The 20961-nt window shown below is 39.0% G+C and overlaps 1 protein-coding gene, 1 long non-coding RNA gene and 1 other non-coding gene across 9 annotated transcripts; 1 reads left to right on the top strand and 2 right to left on the bottom strand.

Moving 5' to 3' along the window:
- Positions 1-216: 216 nt before the first annotated feature.
- LOC143853007 (uncharacterized) lies at positions 217-11754 on the bottom strand. 7 transcript variants are annotated; one of them, XR_013236955.1, is made up of 5 exons: positions 11330-11754; positions 9989-10676; positions 7912-8004; positions 5027-5227; positions 217-231 (listed from the first exon to the last, which is right to left on the bottom strand). It is a non-coding gene; the product is annotated as an uncharacterized LOC143853007 (long non-coding RNA). The 7 variants fall into 7 exon arrangements; XR_013236952.1 differs by lacking the exons at positions 217-231; positions 5027-5227 and adding an exon at positions 7166-7467 and having other exon boundaries at positions 11330-11740; XR_013236953.1 differs by lacking the exons at positions 217-231; positions 5027-5227 and having other exon boundaries at positions 7626-8004; positions 9989-10148; positions 10362-10676; positions 11330-11715.
- A 343-nt stretch (positions 11755-12097) lies between these two features.
- On the top strand, positions 12098-12170 carry TRNAK-CUU (transfer RNA lysine (anticodon CUU)). The gene has a single exon. It is a non-coding gene; the product is annotated as a tRNA-Lys (tRNA).
- Positions 12171-18831: 6661 nt separating this feature from the next.
- Positions 18832-20042, bottom strand: LOC143852429 (uncharacterized). The gene is made up of 5 exons (XM_077361811.1): positions 19750-20042; positions 19588-19671; positions 19260-19502; positions 19081-19175; positions 18832-18982 (listed from the first exon to the last, which is right to left on the bottom strand). Exons 1-5 carry the CDS (start codon positions 19825-19827, stop codon positions 18832-18834), a joined length of 651 nt encoding a protein of 216 aa, XP_077217926.1. The 5' UTR covers positions 19828-20042.
- Positions 20043-20961: the final 919 nt, after the last annotated feature.

Raw genomic sequence — 20961 nt, forward strand, 5'->3', positions numbered from 1 at the left:
GAGGCTTGAGAATCCGCATGAATGTTCGTATCTTCTTTTATATCTTTGGTAGGGCCATTAATGCCATGGAAAAACGCATTAAAGTCAGCTTCTACCTCATCCCTACTCCTATAGGAATGAAAGCACGCTCCACTAAACCCGTTAACTTGAACATGACAGTGTTGCCAACTGTCATAAACGCCTACCTCTCTTCCCTTAAAAACCACATAGAACTTGTTTTTCGCTATTAACCTGCAGAAATGCACATAGAACATTGAAGTACTACTACATTAGTTGAAGTGCAGCCATGAAGATGAATGTCGGATCAAGTAGAAACAAAATGTCTTCACACTACACCATAGTGTTCAGGTCTATAAGGAATTATTGGACCAAGTATAAATGATTCTAAGGAATACCCAGCACCTTTTCAAAGCCAGAGAGCTACATGGCACTATGCTAGCATTACTCACATTTTCTTCATCCAGAGCACACAGAACATTGAAGTACTACTACTTTTTAGTTGTTGAATTAGATGTTCTAGTCTGATGGTTGTGGTTGATGACAACTGTGACAACAGTACCAAAACTAAGAATTTTCAAAACAGTTTATGAGCGGACTTTTATTTCTCTATGATAGCTCTCTGTTGCCTCGAATACCTTGAAAATTTCAGTCCAATTTACAACATTCCAGACCTTCAGTCAAACAAAATTTAAAGCCTAAAAGGCACTTGTATCAAAACAGCAGATCCAAGCCAATTACAAATGAGACATTGAAGAAACAGGCAATTCACATGAGAAAATAGGATCTTTGTGGTTAGAATTAGTAAGATGACCTTGTGTGGTACAATTTCCTACCTGCAAAAAATCAAAAAAGTTGCTCCTACTCCTCTATGTTCTCTTACCTATAAGACATAATCCCATTCGCATTAAAAAAGAAAAGAGAGTAACTGATAACACAAAATTCCTTTTCTTATAATGAATAAATTTTGAGAAGGCAACTCATGTGAAAATGGAAACTATGACAGTGGGTTCCGCTGGCAATGAAAGAAAGTTGGCTTTTATAGCCAATTACAAATGATTCTTATGCCTAAACTACCCCTAGTTTAAGAAAAGACCAAAAAGGATAAGAAAAATGCACAAATGACTAAGCTATCCTATTGGCTTAGCTCTAATGATCAAAGATAAACCTACGCTAATGAAAAAATTTGGCCACTTTAGAATTTTCAAGGAGATGCTCCTACATCAAGTACGTACGAGTTCAATGGTACACAACAAATAAATGGAGCCCCAAACACAACATGGAATGGGACGTACAGCAAATCAGAAGCAAATCCACATAATACATAAACAAGTTCCATGCATAGTACCTACGAGTGCAAATCCACATAATACATAAACATGTTCCATGGCATAGTACCTACGAGCCCCAAACACGAAGGAGGTTAGGGGCGTACATCAAATAACAAGCAAATCCACATAATGCAGAAACAAGTTCGATGGCATAGTACCAACGACTGCGAGGAACACTCTAATGATCCAAACAAACAAAGCATGATAAATAACAACTACTGATAATAGCAGCATCAGAGACCATAGTCGGAGGAATGGCGGACAGTTGAGCGACGATGAAGGAACTTGTTGACAAACAATACACGCATGTCCTTCGGGCTGTTCAGAAACCCACGACCCTCTTTTCCGTTTACAACCAAGTAGTCGTAAATGTCACAAATGGCACCACGGTCAAGGCCCTCTATCTCCTGTAATGCTTCCATCACCTTCTGGCATTGGATATCAGCCCTCTCATTCCTAGCATGAAGGACGGAAGCCATGTCCTTGACGCTTTGAGTGAAATCCAGTACACACTCCTTCATGTCAGACACCCCTCTCTTCTTCCTCTTAGAAGAAGCAACAGATTGGCTTCCACCTGCATCAGCACTTGTTTCCATTGGAGTAGGTGTCGGAGTGCGCTGCGACCGCTGCCCGACCTCAGGTGGCGAAGTCCTACGAGGGGAAGGTACCTGAGGCATTTCTTCGATCGGAATATAACTCGGCATGTCGTCGTACTGAGACCCAGTACCAATAAAATCAAATTGAGACGAAGTGTGTTCAGTGTATTCACTCGCTTCATTGGCCACGTTGACAACGTAAACCTCCTCCTCAGAAGGCCGCATAACATTCTTGTTTGTTTTTTTGTAGGTTCCATGTGCATATTCATCGCCAAATATTTCAGCCATCTCCTCCTAAAAATCATGACGCTGACTGAAGTACATCTTCCTGTTAGGATAAGACTAGGAATAAAACAAAAGCAGATCAGTTGAAAGCTAGCGGTTTGCATTATATAACTTAAAAAACCATGGATATGCTTATAATTAATACCTTCAAGTACTCCATGGCAACGCCCCTTGTAACTACGATATTCTTTTTTCTCTTCATCCCATCCAAAGCAACTTGTGGCAAGCATCTCAGCCACAATTCTGTAGTTGGCTTTCATTGTCTTAACATGGTTTCTCACTTTTTCAAACGTCAAATCGGTACCGCATGCCTGATTAACTTCAAGTAGTGCATACTTATACGCACTCTTCTTGAAGCTGTTGGGAATTTTGCCCCCCTCTATGGCCTCATGCCTAAGGGCCTGTAATAACACCAAGTCCATCTCAGATGTCCAAGACGCATTTTTTCCCTTCCATTCATCAGCCGCATATTTTCCCTTCCCATCATCAGCCGATGTTTCCATTCCTTGCCTCATGTAGACAACCACAATAGTTTAGTGTTTGCAGGACCATAACAATACTTCACTTAAGAGTATCAAATTAACTACACAATCCAAATTTCAAAACAAAATAAACAGTTCGACATCAGTGGGCCGCGCGGTAATCATTCCACATGTCACTACAGATCTGCTCCCGAATCCGATTTCCTTCCCTAGCATCGGCTATTCGACCCAATCGTGGTGCACTTTCATGTTCTTCTGCCTCTGAATCATCTTCATCGGGAGCTTCTCGGCGGCGGCGGCGGGCACGTCTACCTTCTACTTCAGCTACTTCTCTATCAACCTCAGCAATATACGCATCATTCGGCATCACCCTCTCTTTTCACTTAGATGGTACCTTGTAACGCGGTAAGGAGTGATAAAATTGCTTACTAACGGAAAGCCTGCGTCTGCAAGGTAGAACTTCCCAGGGTGGCGGGTAATTCCAAAGTCGTCAGCGATGGCGTCCACTAAGATCCTAGAGTCCGACGTAGACCCTTCCCATCCCGCGACAACAAATGTGAATTTCATGTCAAAGTCGCACGCGGCGAGTACATTCTGCATTGGGTGGCCCTTACGACCAATAAATCGCTTCTTCATTTCGGCTAGTACTTTTGCAAGAATGTGTGTCCCATCTATCGTGCCGATGCAGTCCTAAACAATTACAAGTGACGGTGTTAGTGTTATGTGTTACACTAGAAATTAGAGATAATTTTAACGGAAGGAGGTTACATTAAAATAAGGGTACCATCTTGGATTTTCCGCAATCTGCGTAGGTGTCTCCGAAGAATGTGGTATTATAAATTTGTCTACCATAGACAGAATGGCACAGAGAACCTTATTGAAGTAACGACTTATGATTTCTCCAGACCTTCGACAATACACTTTCATGTAACGGTTCCTCAGGTTGTGTGCAACTGTGTGCAGGAAAATCGCAACATGTTCATCAACATTGCAGTGGATAGTGTCCTTTAGGGTGCCGCTCTCCTTAAAAATATTCACGAATCGTCTAAATCATTCGACGTTCATCCTAAGGAGATTATGACAATGCTCATTGCTCTCTACTACATAGTTCACGAAACTGCGATCAATGAGATAGTGGTTCTGGTAAGGACCCCTTTCTATGAAAAGCCCTTTTTCGCCCATTACCGTCATTAAAAATAAACACGCACCAACACAAACAACTGAGGCCACTTCGTCAACCAAATCATCTTCATCGTCACTGCCTTCACTTCCCTCGGTATAGACATAACCATCTATTTCCCAATCATCGTCCTCCATCCTGATGTCTTATCATAGTTGGATCAAGTCTAACATAAATAATTGCATCAAAATTAGTGCCGTGTTAGTAACCATTCCATGAGTCAAAATTCGAACCAAACATAACCGTGTTGTGTAACAGTTGCAAAAAATCACAAAACCACAAGTTCCCGTGTGTTGGATTCATTGATTAAAAATATAAAAAAAACATGTTAACAATGCAATTCATGTGCACATTCGCATCAGAAGAGCCCTAATAGCACAAATCAAACTGATTTCCTTCTTACGGTTGAGGAAATGCGAAAAAATCTAGTAAACAATACCATTAAAGCCCAAATAAAAAAATTCATTTCATCACAAGCCAAACAGAGGGGATATGAAGAAACAGTCTTATCAAATAAAGAGGAAAAAAAATTATATACATAATGCAAGGAATGGACATAAACTATCTACAAAAATAGTCATCAGTTAACAAGTTTTTTATTTTTGATGGGCAAGTTAACAAGTTCAGAGATTGAAACAGAAATAATAAAGCAACCACCTAGTAGAGAAGTTGGATGAGAAGAAAAATGTAAAAATAAAAGAAATGATTACCCTAAAACTCCATTCAAATAGTACTGGAAGAGGGGAAGAAATGCGGAAAAATAGACTAACAAATAGCAGAAAACCCCAAATAAATAAATACAATTCGCCATTTTAGGGTTTAATATGCGGAAAAACTCGAGAGGAGCGGGCACAACTTCGCCATTTCGACCAAAAAACCCCACAAAGCAAACTGATTTTTCTCACTAGGGTTTCAGTCTTTCAGATACATCAAACAATAAAACCCCCAAAAAAAAATAAACCGGTCGAATATCACACATGCAAACCAAGTTACAGCATGGGTTTCGTCTTTTTCTTATGGGTAGGGTTCCAGACAACAACAAAAAACCCCAAATAAAGAACCCAACACTTCACAATGCAAGAAAGCCCTCAAATAGAGCTAACATCAAAAAGCTTCGATTCAAAGGGGCAAAAAAAATTGAAAAAACGAACTTACCGGACTGGCCTTCCACTTTCTGCTCGTCGACTTCAGTGGTGAGGGGAATGAAGAGGAGCTCGAGGAAGAGAGAATGGTGGTTGCGGCCATGAATGGTCTTCTCTGTTATTTTTATTTTTTCTGCCCTCACGTCCTCTCGGAAATGCCTCGGGCAGTAAGAAGGAATCTTGAGTCATTCGAAATCCCGTTCCCATCCCTTTTCTACAAAAAAAAAAACTCTCATTTCTGGGTTTGCCATTCGGCGTTGTGGAGAAGGCCACATGGGCCGACAAGCATCCAACAACCCCAGTGGTCAAACAGAGTTTAAAAAAAAAAAAACACATCCAAACGGTAGTGTGGAACTTCATTTGGAAAGAAAATCCCACCCCAATGCCACATTTCTATGCAACCAAACAGAGCCTAAGAGAAACCAAGCAACCAAACACTGGAAAAACCAGGTACTTCCAAGGATCTCCGATTCATGTCTCATCTCCACAGTACGCAAGTGTGTGTGTGTGTGTGTGTGTGTGTGTGTGTGTGAGAGAGAGAGAGAGAGAGAGAGAGAGAGATAAAATAAGGGAAATGATATCTGCGTCAAGGTGTTTCGATAAACAAGCGCTCCACTTGTTTGTCGTGTAGTATTTAAAGGGATTTAGAGGATATTACCATTTTCAAAAAGCTCTTTAAACCCTTTAAATACTACACGACAAACAAGTGGAGCGCTTGTTTATCGAAACGCCTTGGCGCAGATATCATTTCCCTAAAATAATCAAAGGAAATGATACATTCTCCTCTTTTAACTTCCCTGGGCCCATCCCTACTAGTGTAAAAAAAGAGTAGTCATAAATTCATAATCAAATCATCTGATTGTCATCATTTTATTGGAATAAAGAACATGTGACATGCACGAACATTTTTCATGCAAAAAAAATGAGTAAATTTTTTTTTTAAGGCAATGATAAACCCAAAGTTTGCATAAGGGGCCATTTGGATATCAATTTTTTAAAATCTTAGATTTCCTCAAAATCCTGGGTGGGAGGCAAAAGAAAGAGACTGTCCGTCGTTTTGTTTTGTCCGTCGTTTTATGATTTCTCGCCCCTTTTTTCGTCGAGCAAGAGTAGGAGACCATGCCTTGTTTCTAGGTTTTAGAAACCTCAGGATCGTGGAGAGATTTCTAAAACCTGGATTGTAAAATCCAGAATTTTACATGGCTTTCAAACAAAAACCTGTATTCTAAAACCGCCTATCCAAACAGCCCCTAAAAAGGAGTTTCATAAAAGGAGTTTCATAAAAGTGTTTTACTAATTTAACCATTCATTTGTAGGTAACATGGTGAATGATTTGGATCGTTGGATCAAAATAGTTTTTAGACCATCAAAATGGAGCCCGCCTTATAGACAGACCAAATCAAGGACCCTTATCTGTGTTCAGCATGCTGTATCCACATTAATATGCTCTAAATGATTAACAATAAATGTTCGGGAAATGATATATTTGCCCCTATTCTTTACTTTGGGACAGCCTCCTCTAGTGTAAGAGAGTAGTCATAAATTCACTAGAGGGGACTGCCCAAGTAAAAGGTGTGCGCGTGTTGGTGGAGGGAGGGGGGGGTTTAGATATATCACTTCCCTTAATCATCTCTCTCTCTCTCTCTATTATACATAAGCACCAAATCTTTTATTCTTTACTAGTAAAAAACCCCCCTGCGATTCACGGGACGACGAAGAAAATGATAAAAAAATAGCATTGCATACTGATTTAGACACTGTAAAATAGAAAAATAAAGCAATATTTGACATTATTTGGTTGTGATCTTTGACATTATTTGGTTTTCACATGATTCAGCCATATAAAAATACTAATTGTTAATTTGAAGTTCGGTATCATAGAAACCATTCGAAAAAATATTTTTTGATGATCCCATATCTAATATGAACTACTAAACATGTGCATGATATGCCTAGAGGATAACCATTCACATCCTCTCGCGAGAATCTAGCTTCAGCTCTCTTTTGTATGGTATATTGTTATACTTTGACAGGAGAAGTGTTTAAACGCTTAACCGCTTTAGTATCTACAGCAAGGGCAGTTGCCACATATCTATAAATTCTTAATTCTCAAGAATGATTAGAACTATACAAAACACTGATTCAAAATGAGAATATAACAAAATTGGGGCCACTGGGACCATGCATACCATTGAAAGATAGTAAGTGGCATGTTTGTTCATAACCCATAAAGCTAGAAGGTCTCTACCTAAAATTGGAGAGCATTGAATAAATGTATCATTTCAAGAGAAAATATGTTCTTCAACTAACATCTATAGTTATCTAACATCTTGTCCCATGGTCACGGGTCACTGTGCTTCATGACAATGTAGAATGTAGCTATGGAGACCCTCTGTGGCAACTGGGTATATTGTTGCCCTATTCTCGACGCTACAATAAACCCCATTGCATTATCTGCCGAAGCACAAAAAAGAACAGTAAAACCTAATCGAATGGCAAAAATAACTGCATTATTCTACTATAGTGGGAATTTTTTCTCCTCTTTATGATTCGGGATTAAAATAAGGGTACTATGTTAAGGATTTCACTGTCAAAAAGGTCATCACACGAAATTGAAAGAAAGGAAGGTGTCTTTAGCAGTGTCTATTCTTGGCTTCATGTGCAAATTGCACAGGAATAAATATAAATATTGGCTGAGGAGATCAACAGGGATAAAAAAAAATGCTTAGTCACCACGCATGTGCATCCATTTGCGCCCACGTGAAAATATATAATTGTATGACATTCATGTTATTATCCTTATTGAATGAACTAATGCTCGACTATGGGTGGTAATCCATGGGTGCTCCGGACAAAATTACAAATGTAAGTAACAACAAATTTAGTTACAGTTCACACCTCAGAGAGCCATATGAACTGTCTTGCAGCATCAGTCATTCCCAGAGAGCACTTTTTTCCAAATTCACCAGGCCTCTACGTAACTGCTAATACCTATATAGATGAGTCAAAGAAAGTCCATCAGAACAAAACAAAGCAGAAGTTTACTGCCATTTTTACCGAACCTGCATAAGTGGTAGAAAACAGTCTTCGATTATATCTAATATAATAACCACAATGATCGAATTGAACAGTAGTTAATGAAGAAGCAAGATTTCAATTCAACCCAAAAAATATACTAAAATATAAGGTTATTTGAGAAAACCCCAAACAATAAACGTCATAGAACCAAAAACATAACAGTAAGATTGCAATGGAACTTCAATAGAAAATCCATGACCATGCACCTCATCCACCAGCATAAAAATCTAAAGTACAGAAACCAATCCAATGCCAATTAACAAAATGCAAGAAGCAGCCTGGTTGAGCGATTATAGAATTAAAAATGAACCCAATCATTTCTTCCAAATTGCAGTCATTGGTTAATTTTATCAATTAAATATGAAATCAACTGCATTCTTCTCTCCAATTTTCTTTCACAAAAAACCCAGATTCGTGGCTTTCTCGGGTTCCGATTTCAAAGTAGGAAAACAAAGATCAAACTCAGTACGGAAAATCTACACCTGAAAACCCAATTCTCAAAAAACATCAGTAACAACACTGAAATCCTTGGTCTGAAAAATCAAATCCGATGAAAGATTTCAGCATATAAAAGGTTTTGAGAATCAATCAGAGCGAAGAAAATGATCTTAAATAGTTACAACTAAGATGGAGAGCATATATAAATATCAGATAAAAAGGATATAAAAACAGAAACCCTGACACACACAGCTTGAGTAGCCCCTGTCTTTTCTAACCTATTTGTAGGAGACGTACGATTTGTTGAAGGGCATGCTTGAAACTGAGCTAGTGGATGGGTCGGGCTAACATTGCAAGCATATTTCTATTGGGAACATTTTTCCGTAAAAACATTGTGTAAAAGATCATAGGAGCAGGAAAAAACCAATGAAACAGAGCTATATACATACCAAAAAAGGAAATAAAATAACAAAATGTAGAAACATATTGCATACCCATCACAAAGAACTTCATAAACAAACTTTTTTTTAAAAGAGAAGCCAATACAAAAAAGAAAATTCCCCCATGGGCAAGAGATACTCCCAACCCCTGTGTTATTAAACCTCTGTGAATTGGCAAAAATCCCAAGTAGATATTCTTTCACTGATTTTCCATGATGCTAGGTCAAATCTATACATATTTCCATAAAAACGTTGGGTAAAAGATCATGGGAGCAGAAACGTTGACAAAGACCCTTCATCTTTGCCATCTTCCATCCAAATAAAAGCGAAACGATATGCAAGAGAGAGCAGAGACAGAGCGGTAGAGAGGGTGAGGTGTTTTGATGGGTTACACAGAGAGGAGGATAGAGATGGTTTTCGTTAGGGTTTCGTTTACTGTGGGAGAAATATCTAGAGAGATCTCAGATCGAGAGCTACGAAACAAAGATTTGGGAGATAAGCTTCAAGATCCAAAAATATGAAAATAATCAAAAAGATCATCCAAAGCTATGAAATACAAAAGAGTGGCATTTTTTAGGTGAGCCACATTGGAAAAGTAATACAATTTTGAATTTCGAATCCCAATTGACAAAAAAGAGGCAAATACCCCACACTAATTATCAAACTTTGTGATTTCTTCTGTTTTATCTGCAAAATTAATTGAGTTGGTGATTTTTTGAGAAATAGTTACATGTAGTTGAGAGATCAAAATGCGTCAAATATCGAAGATTAATTCTGATTGTGGTTGAAGGACTTGGGTCTGTGCCTCAAATGATGTGACATTAAGGTCTCTATGGAAGCAATTAGCTCTAAAACAAAGAATAATTTGCTAATCTAAAAGCATTTTGACAGTGTGTCAATTTTTAAAAGTCTACTCAAAGAACGCTAATCTAATATTTATAAATCTAATCAAACACATGTTTCCATAAATTTGAAATAATAATTATGTAGAGAAAAGAAATAAATAGGGTGAAGTCTACCTTGTTTTGATAAGAAAGCTCTTTGAAGTCCTCCTTTTCCATGTCAGAAAAAAAAAAAAAGAGAAGGGAAAGCACTTTGAAGTGTGAGCATAATGGATGCAAAGGTATTCATTTCTCACAATTTAAGTGTGAATTCATCTCCCAAACTCCAAGTCCCTTTCTTTGCGCAGACAGAAAGAACGGACACCATTGTCATGAAAAACAAAAAAATATTAGTAAGCAAAATGGTAGCATAAAAAATGATGAAACTGAATTAAAATCCAAAATACACCCATTTGAGAGGACTGCTCAAGAAGGATTTTCCTGGCTCCTTTTTCAGGTTCACACTGAAATCAAACCAATGGAAACAATAGTATAAATGCATAAAACTTACTTATCATCAATGGATAGAGAAGAAGAGGCAGGTTGGCTAGGTTTTGAATTCTTTGTTTCGGATCCGACTCATCAGCAGAAGAAAGAGAAGAATGTGGTGGAAAGAGTGCTTGGTATTGATCCCATTGGCTCAGCATCAGCATCAATGGCACCACTCGGGTCATATGCCTCTTCAGTGGAGAAGGAGTTGAATCGAGGTACTTACTTGCCTTTGCCTCTTCAGTGGATGGAGGAAGGAGGGATGGTTAGTTCAGGTCAGCAGTCGGAGATGCATAAAAATTCACAACTCATCTCCCGTCCTACTCGAACATGCAGTCTGCGGCGTTTTGGCAATTTAAACTAATTATCAAGTTCTATCAGTAACACTGTAGAAATAGGTTGGAAAAAAAAAAAAAAAACCATAAATTGGGAACTACAAATTCTACGGAAAAATCCTCTCTTGATAGCATTAAGAATACTCTCTGATAAATCTTCATGTATAGAGGTTGAGGAACTATTAAAGAATTAATATTTAACTGAGATTTGAGAAGTTTATTTGGCTTGAAGAAATGTCAATTGTCAAGTGAAGCTGATAGAATTCAGTGATTTTGGAAAATGCATGATCTTATATAATACAAATAGAAACAAAAAATTTGTCAAATGGTAGCCCTCTGTTCCTGCATAGTGAACAACTTTTTGCTAGTTGATGATAGTAGTTACGATGGAGGATATTATAATTCAGGTAGCACTCATTAAATAGGATGGAGAAGAATGTAAAGTTCATTTGATCCGTAGGGGAAAGGAATATTTAAAATAGGGGCTGAACAGCCTAGTTTGGCTTTGCTCAGGATTTGGTCCCAACATAATCCAAGCTTTTGCATCTATCTTGGAGGGGGAAATGGAAACTCTTCAAACATTTAAGTTCATACGAATCAGTACACTGCAGCTGAATTGAGCAGAGGAAAAAATGAAAGAAAAAAAAAAACATACCTGAGCTCAAAATTTAGGCCCTGTTCGTTCGTTTGAGATTATGCCAACCAATTGTGAGTCCAAAACCAATTATTGGACTCAAAATTAAACGTATGCATAAACCTTGCTGATTAGTTAAGAAATGTCAAGATTAGGTACCTCTGATTTAGAGAATCCGCCATCAATCGAACTCTTTCATGGAGGAAACCCTAAAAATAGGTTTTTTTGGTGGGATTGGAGGAAAAGATGAAGGTCTTGCAGAGAGAGCTGCAAGAAAGAGAGAGAGGGTTTATGAGCTCTTGCATGCCGAGACGCATGAGAGAGAGTTTCTGTCCATCCGGGCTCTTACCCCTGCATATAGTTACATACTTACATGTACGGGTGAGGGTTAAAACAGTAAAAATGCTAAACTATGACGTCAGATAAATGGAAAATAGCCATTTTCTCTTCTGCCACGTTGAAAGACAGCTGGGTGGAGAAGAGAAACCCTAGAAAAATATCTAGAAATAGAAGAGGCACGTGGGAGACTATATAGGTGTAGCATACCAGCAGAGGGCAGTAGATGTAACTGTATAATGCTGACGTGTAATTTTCACAGAAAAAGAAAAAGAATCTATTTTTCTCCTGCTATATAGTAGTAGATGCCCGACCATCCTAATTGTAATCTTGGACTTCTTTTACTTTGTGTTACCTTTTTAATTAAATTTATTGTAAGATTTTCAAATGCTTCTAATAAAAGTGCGCCAATAAATTAAATCTTTATATACCTTTGAAACGATTCTAACAAAAGCCCGTCTAGCTCAGTTGGTAGAGCGCAAGGCTCTTAACCTTGTGGTCGTGGGTTCGAGCCCCACGGTGGGCGTTTTTGTACTGCTACATTCCCCTTTTTTTAGGCATCATAAACATTGCATTCTACTGAAAATTGGGCAGAATAATCTATTATTGCCCAGCAAATGAACAGTTTGGATCATCCTTCGAAGTGAGCTCCACTTTACTTTTGGAAAACTATTAACTTCAAGGTCACACATCATATAAACTCTATTTTATATAGGGAAATGATATCAGCACAACCAAATTTTGTTATTTGAGGGGTACTAGCTTGTCTTTTTCCTTTTTAAGTGGCTTGTGAGAGGCTTTTGGGAACTGTTAATAACCTTTTGACAACTTTTTAAATAGGAAAAATTGTCAATTGGTGACAGAAAAATACAAAAATAGCGGATGGGTGACACCCTTTTGAAAAGTTGTGAACGGAGGTCGAAACACCTTTTTCTGACATGGCCTTTTACCCAAATACCCCTCGTGCCAAAAAGAACACGTTATAGTAGATTTTTCTCTCTCTTACTTTTCACCTACCCAAACTTACCGCCAACCTCTTGCAAATTTCTCCATTAACGCCTGAAACCCACGAAGTGTAAGTGAAGGTTAGTAGGTTATCTACTCTCTTAGGATTAGTGCTTCCATTAATGCGTTCGAACCCTGTCTTTAGTGTGTGATAATAACCCTGTATGTATTGTGTGTGATAACCTTATCTTTATTGTGATTGATAACCCTATCTTATAACCCTTTTAAAATGGTGAGTTAGGGCTTGTGATTCTATTATCTCTGAAACTGTTCTTATAGAATTGGTACCCTACTAATAAAGTTGGTATTAGTGTTTGATGACCCGAATATAGATGGTTTATGTAAACCCTTTTGTACATGAATCACAATTTTTTGCACTTGATAATCCCTTATTTGCTGTTGGTAAGTCCCATATATTTACCTGATAAACTTGTTTTGACACTTGATACACTTCGGAGAGGCTTGGTAACCCCCTTGGAGAGTGTTGAAAAGCCCTTGTACATTGTTGGTAACTCCCCTTCTATGTACATGGTAATCCCTTTAGAAACTTGAAAACCCCCTTATGTAGAGAGTTGAAAACCCCTAATTTGCAACTTGATTACCCTTTACAGAAGCCTCCGTACGGACTTGAATCCCCCATTAGGTAGCTGATAATCTCTTAGAACACCTTGTGGACTGGCCTTCAAACCCCTATTGAGGTAGTAAAACCCCATTTAGAGTCCATAACCCCACTTATGAACTTGGTAACCCATTGTGTACACTTGAATACCCCTCAAGAAGATATGAAGATCCCCTTTTAGCAACAACTCTGTTTAGAACCCCTATTTAGAATTTTATAAAAATGTCTGAAACAATGGTTTCTCTTCTTTTACACTATGATGGAGATTTGAAGGATGATGTTTCTTGGGAATATGTCGGAGGGAAGAAGGCATTGTTATCTGTCAGCCGCGGAATCAATTTCGACGAATTTGAAGCTGCAATCCGAAGAAGGATTGGTGTTATAGAAAGGCAGGTTTTACTATCGATAAAATGTCGATATGTTGTAGATCCATATATAGTCACTTTAATCGACGTCGATGATGATGATGTCCTCCAAACAATATTAAGGATGTTTGACAGATACATGTTCAATTCTATGATGATATACATAACTAAGAGCATAAATGACAAATGTATTAATTTGTTGAATTTGTCAATGCTTCCCCCAAACAAACTCTGCACTAGGAGACCCTCTCTTAATCGTAGCATTCCTTCTACTTCGATTCAGTCCCAAAAACGTCATCGTTTTGAAGTGGACTTGCAAAAAGACTACGAAAGTGAATTTGATGGGAGATATGTAAGTGAAGATGTAAGTGAAGAGATAAGAGGTGCTCCAGCAGAACCTGTCATAAGGTATTGTAGTTCTTTGGCAATGTTTGAATACTTCCATATTTCAATTTATAATTCATATGGATCCAATTTGATTATATATTGCCGAACTATGCAGGTCTGAAATTGACTTAAATGAAACATTGGCAAGTGATTTGTATGGCAACCATGTTAGTGGAGGTATCGATGACTTCCAAAATGTGGGAGATCTTAAAGTGGACTTCAGTAATGTTTTTGAAGACGGTTTCTGTGTGAGGGGTTTAGATTTAGAAGAAGAAAGAAATGATGATGATAATGACGATGGTAGTGATGATGATGAGGAGGAGGAGGAGGAGGATGATGATGACGATTATGGAAATATCGGTGTTAGTCCATGCGCTCAGCCTTTCAGTGCGAATTCTCCTATCAAAGGGGGTTCTCCTATCAGAGAGGGATCTCAACCGGTTCCGACTGACAGTAGTCGGCCAATGAAAGCAGATGGGATGTTTGTTGGAGCCCATGATGTAGATACTAATAATCTTCAATTTGAGCAGTTAACGGTTGGGGCAATATTTTCTAATATGCAACACTTCAAAAAGGTTGTCAAAGAGTACGCTATTCGGCAGAGGTTTATGTTCGTGAGGTCAAAGTCAACACCGAAGAAGTATGTCGTTCGATGCAAGGTAGAGGGCTGCAAATGGCGTATAACGGGTACTAATCATATGACCTGTGTGTTAGTGAAGTCGTTTGTCCCCGACCATACGTGTAGAACTAAATTAAGGGGCAATGATCACCCTCTTGTCACAGCAGCTTAGGTTGCTCAGACATGTTTACGCTTATTTGCTTGCCCAGATGATGTGAGGACGAAGATCATACAAGAATATATCAAAATGCATTGGGGTATAATTATAAGCTATTGGAAAGCGTACAACGCGATGAACATCATACTTGAGATTAAGTGTGGAAATGTGGAGGACTCTTATCGAATATTGCCTGAACTTACAGTTCAGATGATGAGAAGAAATCCCGGCAGCTATATGCGTGTTTTCAGAGCCAGAGATTTACGACCTATGGGAGATGATAGATTTGTTCGCTTATTTTGGATATTTGGTCCCAGCATAGGGTCTTTTCATCGAACACTCAGGCCTATAATTTTGGTTGATGGGACACATCTGCGAGCGAAGTATCTAGGAATCTTATTGATTGCAATCGGGGTCGATGGTAACAACGGTTTATATCCATTAGCATTTGAGGTTGTTGAGACGGAGAACGAAGATAGTTGGAGGTGGTTTTTTATGTTGCTGAGGCAGTACGTATTGGCAACGGAGATGAACATATTCACCATATGCTCCGATCGACAGAAGGGGTTGTTGCAGGCAGTGCCTAATATATTTCCCAATTCTCATCATAGTTATTACATGCGTCACCTCGCCGCCAATTTGCGATCCGAGTTCAAAGATGTTCTACTTGAGAGATTGTTTTGGAAAGCCGCACGGACTTTGAGAGAGAGAGAGTGTTCAGAGAAACTATGGACAAGATTAAGGTGAGGAATGAACGTGCACACAAGTGGATAAGTTACATTGTGAACGAACACTGGGCTAGTTTTTACTTTAAGGGGGATAGGTATGATGTATTGACTACAAATAGATCGGAGTGTTTCAATGTTGTCCTGAAGGATGCGAGAAGATTGCCGATTGCATCATTGGTAGAGCACACTAGACATCAGACTACAGACTTCATTCAAAAGCGTCAGAAATTGGGTCATAGTTGGCAAACAAATTTGACTCATTACGCAGAAGAACGTATAACATTAGCGAGGGAAGAGAGCCGACAGTATACAGCTTATCGAGTTGGGGTTCATGAATATGAAGTACGGTCGCTTGAACATACAGATGGCGTAAACTTGGAACTTCACACGTGCAGTTGTCGTGCATTCCAAACATTTGGACTCCCGTGTGGACTTGCCATGGCAGCCATTGGCATCACAGATTTTGATGCATACGATTACTGCGAGAAATGGTTTCATGTAGAGAGATATCGGGATACGTACGCTGAAGTTTTGCACCCGACACTAGACAGGACCCAATGGGAATTAAATCCCGAATCCTTGATGACAATATTGCCGCCAATTGCAAAGCGACCACCGGGAAGGCCGCGTACGAGAAGAACTGATCGCGAATTGAAAGGTGGATTACATTACAAATGCACCCGATGTAGACAACTTGGCCACAATAGAAGAAGTTGCAAAGAACCACCCGTGGTAAGACAACAAGTTGACCAAACTGCTATTGGGCCTTCTGCACCCATACTCAGTAGGTCGGGCGTACCTTGCCAAGCTCCCTTCTTTGTGTAAGGGTGTAATTGAATTTTTTGAATGTTCTAAGATATTATAATGACTTCTTTTTTGTTATTTTGTAAAGAATTGTTGTAATTGGAACATCAATACATAAACAATTTTTTTGGATATAGATATGCTATTTGTTCTCTATTTAGTTGTCGCTCTCCTACATCTAAACCATGAAAATGGACCTATCAGCAATCAGAATTGGATTACCAGCACAAACAATATGATTATCAACCAATTCCCTAGGTTGATAAAGCTACTTGATGTTGGAATTCAGCTTATCAACTCCCTCCAAATAGGTCATCAACCAATCGGAAGTGAGGTTATCAACATACAAAATGGGATCATCAACCCATTCCCTTGGTTGATAAAAGTACTTGAATGTTGGAATTTAGGTTATCGACTCCCCCAAAATAGGTCATCAACCAATCGGAAGTGAGGTTATCAACACACAAAATTGGATCATCAACCCATTCCCTTTGTTGATAAAGCTACTAGAATTCAAAATCCAGGTTATCGACTCCCCCAAAATAAGTCATCAACCAATCGGAAGTGAGGTTATCAACACACAAAATTGGATCATCAACACATTCCCTTGGTTGATAAAGCTACTGGAATTCAAAATTCAGGTTTCAACTCCCCCAAAATAGGTCATCAACCAATCAGAAGTGAGGTTATCAACACACAAAATTGGATCATCAACCTATTCCCTTGGTTGATAAAGCTACTGGAATTCAAAATCCAGGTTATCGACTCCCCCAAAATAGGTCATCAACCAATCGGAAGTGAGGTTATCAACACACAAAATTGGATCATCAACCCATTCCCTTGGTTGATAAAGCTACTGGAATTCAGAATCCAGGTTATCGACTCCCCCAAAATAGGTCATCAACCAATCGGAAGTGAGGTTATCAACACACAAAATTGGATCATCAACCTATTCCCTTGGTTGATAAAGCTACTGGAATTCAAAATCCAGGTTATCGACTCCCCCAAAATAGGTCATCAACCAATCGGAAGTGAGGTTATCAATACACAAAATTGGATCATCAACCCATTCCCTTGGTTGATAAAGCTACTGGAATTCAGAATCCAGGTTATCGACTCCCCCAAAATAGGTCATCAACCAATCGGAAGTGAGGTTATCAACACACAAAATTGGATCATCAACCTATTCCCTTGGTTGATAAAGCTACTGGAATTCAAAATTCAGGTTATCGACTCCCCCAAAACGAGGTTACCAACATTCGAAAGTGGGTGATCGACCGAAAAAAAGGGTCACCAACCATTTTCCAAGGGAGTAAAGCTGCTGGAATTGAAATTTAAGGTTACCAACCTCCCTTTCTTTTGGGTGATTGACCTTGGAATGTGGGTTACCAACCCAAAAAAGGGTCACCAACCATTTTCCAGGGGAGTAAAGCTGCTGGAATTGAAATTTAGGCTTACCAACCTCCCTTTTTTTTTGGTGATTGACCTTCGAATGTGGGTTACCAACCGAAAAAAAGGGTCACCAACCATTTTTCAGGGGAGTAAAGCTGCTGGAATTGAAAATTAAGGTTACCAACCTCCCTTTTTTTGGGTGATTGGCCGTGGAATGTGGGTTACCAACCCAGAAAAAGGGTCACCAACTATTTTTCCAGGGGAGTAAAGCTGCTGGAATTGAAAATTAAGGTTACCAACCTCCCCTTTTTTTGGGTGATTGACCGTGGAATGTGGGTTACCAACCCAGAAAAAGGGTCACCAACCATTTTCCAGGGGAGTAAAGCTGCTGGAATAGAAATTTAGGCTTACCAACCTCCCTTTTTTTTGGGTGATTGACCTTGGAATGTGGGTTACCAACCCAGAAAAAGGGTCACCAACCATTTTTTCAGGCGAGTAAAGCTGCTGGAATTGAAACTTAAGGTTACCAACCTCCCTTTTTTTGGGTGATTGACCGTGGAATGTGGGTTACCAACCCAGAAAAAGGGTCACCAACCATTTTTCAGGGGAGTAAAGCTGCTGGAATTGAAAATGTCTAAAACCTGTTTAAACACAAACACAAACACACTTCATATTCTGTTCACAAACACAAACACACATCATATTATGTTTTAATTTATCACTTCCCTACTCATTCAGAAACACAAACACACATGTCTAAAACCTGTTTAAATTTACAAGTTCCAATATTCAAATTGAAACACAAACACAAACACAAACACACTTCCATAAAACCTGCTTACATTTACAACTTCTCCACATTCATAAACAAGTTCACAATTCCATAAAACCTGTTTCACCAACCAAGTTCTCCACCCATTCACAAACACAAACACACTTCCATTAAACCTATTTCAATTTACAAGTTCTCCACCCATTCACAAACAAAAACACAGACCATAACAACTTCCCTTGCCATTTAACAATTCCCCTGCCAATCTCCATTAAAAAATAAATTTTTTAGCATGATCATCAGAAAAAAATAAGCATCCATGAACATTAGAAGGTGTTCCTATATAAGTGTGCAGTCCCCAAACTCTCCTCGTAAAAATCTCTCACAGAGGTGTAGCCGAAATTCAGGAATGTCTGTCGGCCCAAAGTTCAGTGGTTGACCATGGTAGAGATGCTCAATCGCTTTTAGGACAAAAGCGCCGCAATCAACCCTGTATAAAAGCATGCATTGAATGGAGTTACTTTTAAGCTAACTACGAATGAGATAGGAATACTAACATAAATTCGAAAGTTTTAAGTTTGAACCCACCCATTGTTCTGCTTTCGAAAGCCATCCATCTGTGAATATGGAAAGTCATCGATGTTGCAACCCCGGCCCTTCAAATATTCCTTCATTAATGCTACCTGAATTTAAGACAACGAAGGAATATTGAGTGTTATACATATGGAAGTAACTTTAAATGTTACAGAAGATGTTAATTTACTTACAGTGGGAGATGCTCGCTCCTGAAATGAGTCCCCTTCCATTGAGTTGAACTCGACCATCTTTTTATTCACCATATCAACAAGCACAAGAGCCCAATGAAAGTCTTGACAGCATGGGATTAAAAGCATCCCAATATCTTCTAACGGGATATGGTCAAGTGTACGATGCAATAGCTCGTTCGCCAACCGATCGGAGTCCAACTTATTTTTGTCATCCATTGAATCACGCCCTGAAGTCTTATATCCCTGTACAATGAAATGAATTTTGTGGGAACACTAAATGATGGATAAGTTGTAAAGTAACATGTATAGCTACAAAAAAGTCTCTTACATGTACTGACGAAGGAATATATACAATCCGTCCAGTCAAGGCATTGTTGGAGGCGCACAAATACTTCCCATATACATCCAACACCTACAACTCAAAAAAAATTCTTAATTACCTCAACAATGGGTACTGAAGACAACACTTAATTTAAAAAATGACACTTACTTGGCCACTGAGGACTCCTTTCAGGTTCCACAACGTTTCGAGATCCTCGGCCAAGACTTTTACCCCGTCAACGGTCATGAGAATACGACTGCAAAAATATACAAAGGTTAGAGGAAGCAAGTATCTAACTTTGAATAATGGTTAATTGAAAACAAGTGTACTTGCCTTTGGTCTTGTTTTTTCAACTTCTGAATGAGATCAGTTCGCCTCCGTGTTACTTTCTTCGTTGCCCTCTCACTTTTTTTCTTTGTCACTGGTGGTACTGTATAGGGGCTATTCTTGGCGTAGCTTGGTTTCCTATCCCTTCTCTGATTTTTCACTCTCCTCTCAATGCTTCCTAATTTTTCCGTCATTTTCCTCTTCTCTTTACCCTCAGGGCTATCGAGAATGGTAACAACATCTGACGCTCCTTTTACAACTACTTCATTTACGAAGCCAACATCTTCAGCCTGACTCATCACATTTATGACCTCCATATCTTCCTCCTCTCTTCTTTTTTCCCCATCTTTTCTCAATTCTTCCTTCTCCATTTCAGCTTCGTCTCCCTCCTGTCTTCTCATCGCTTCCCACTCCTTCTGTATAATTTCCCTCTCAGCTGCAATCTGTATTCGTAAATTCTCCTTCTCCGCCTCCATCTCCACCCTAACTCTTCTTAACCTCTCCTTCTCCTCTTCATTCTGTACCCTCTCTTTTTTTATATTGTCCCATGCCTCTCATATCTTCTCCCACTCTCTTTTTATCCTCCTATCCTCACTGACCTCCTCACCACCCTCCTGACCACCCTCCTCAACTACAGTATCCCTTCCTTCAAACGCAGGTGTGCCGGTCAATGCTGGGACAGTAGGTGACTGCCCTAATGGTTCTCCCTGCCCAATGATTCCTTCTTCCTCGGGTTCCTAATATACAAGTAAGGGATACAACACACAAAATTTGTAAACATTACCAAGTTAAATAAAACATAATATAAAAAGAGGTCCATTGCGATACCTGCTCAGGAATGTACCGCAGTTCGTCCTCTCGTGGCGTCAATGTCACCACTACCTAATGATTCGAGAAAGTTGTTAGATCAGAAAATATTACAGACTATTGTAGACACCCCCATTTTGCTAGGCTTTAAAAAGCAAAAGATTTGGTAGTATTATCAATTTTTATATCCGTATTCAGCATTAGATTAGGCATCCATGCATTTTAGGGTAGATTTCATTTCATTAT

Source organism: Tasmannia lanceolata, unplaced genomic scaffold (genome assembly GCF_043159265.1).
Source record: "Tasmannia lanceolata isolate RefF3 unplaced genomic scaffold, GAP_Taslan_0.1 ptg000019l, whole genome shotgun sequence".
In the NCBI taxonomy this organism is placed as follows: domain Eukaryota; kingdom Viridiplantae; phylum Streptophyta; class Magnoliopsida; order Canellales; family Winteraceae; genus Tasmannia; species Tasmannia lanceolata.

Bases quoted from the DNA above. Each gene is read 5' to 3' on its own strand.
- LOC143852429 (XM_077361811.1), bottom strand. From the start codon at position 19,827: ATGACCGTTGACGGGGTAAAAGTCTTGGCCGAGGATCTCGAAACGTTG. The intron at 19,672-19,749 runs GTAAGTGTCATT...TTTGAGTTGTAG, and splicing joins AAGGAGTCCTCAGTGGCCAA to GTGTTGGATGTATATGGGAA. The intron at 19,176-19,259 runs GTAAGTAAATTA...TCTTAAATTCAG, and splicing joins AGGAGCGAGCATCTCCCACT to GTAGCATTAATGAAGGAATA.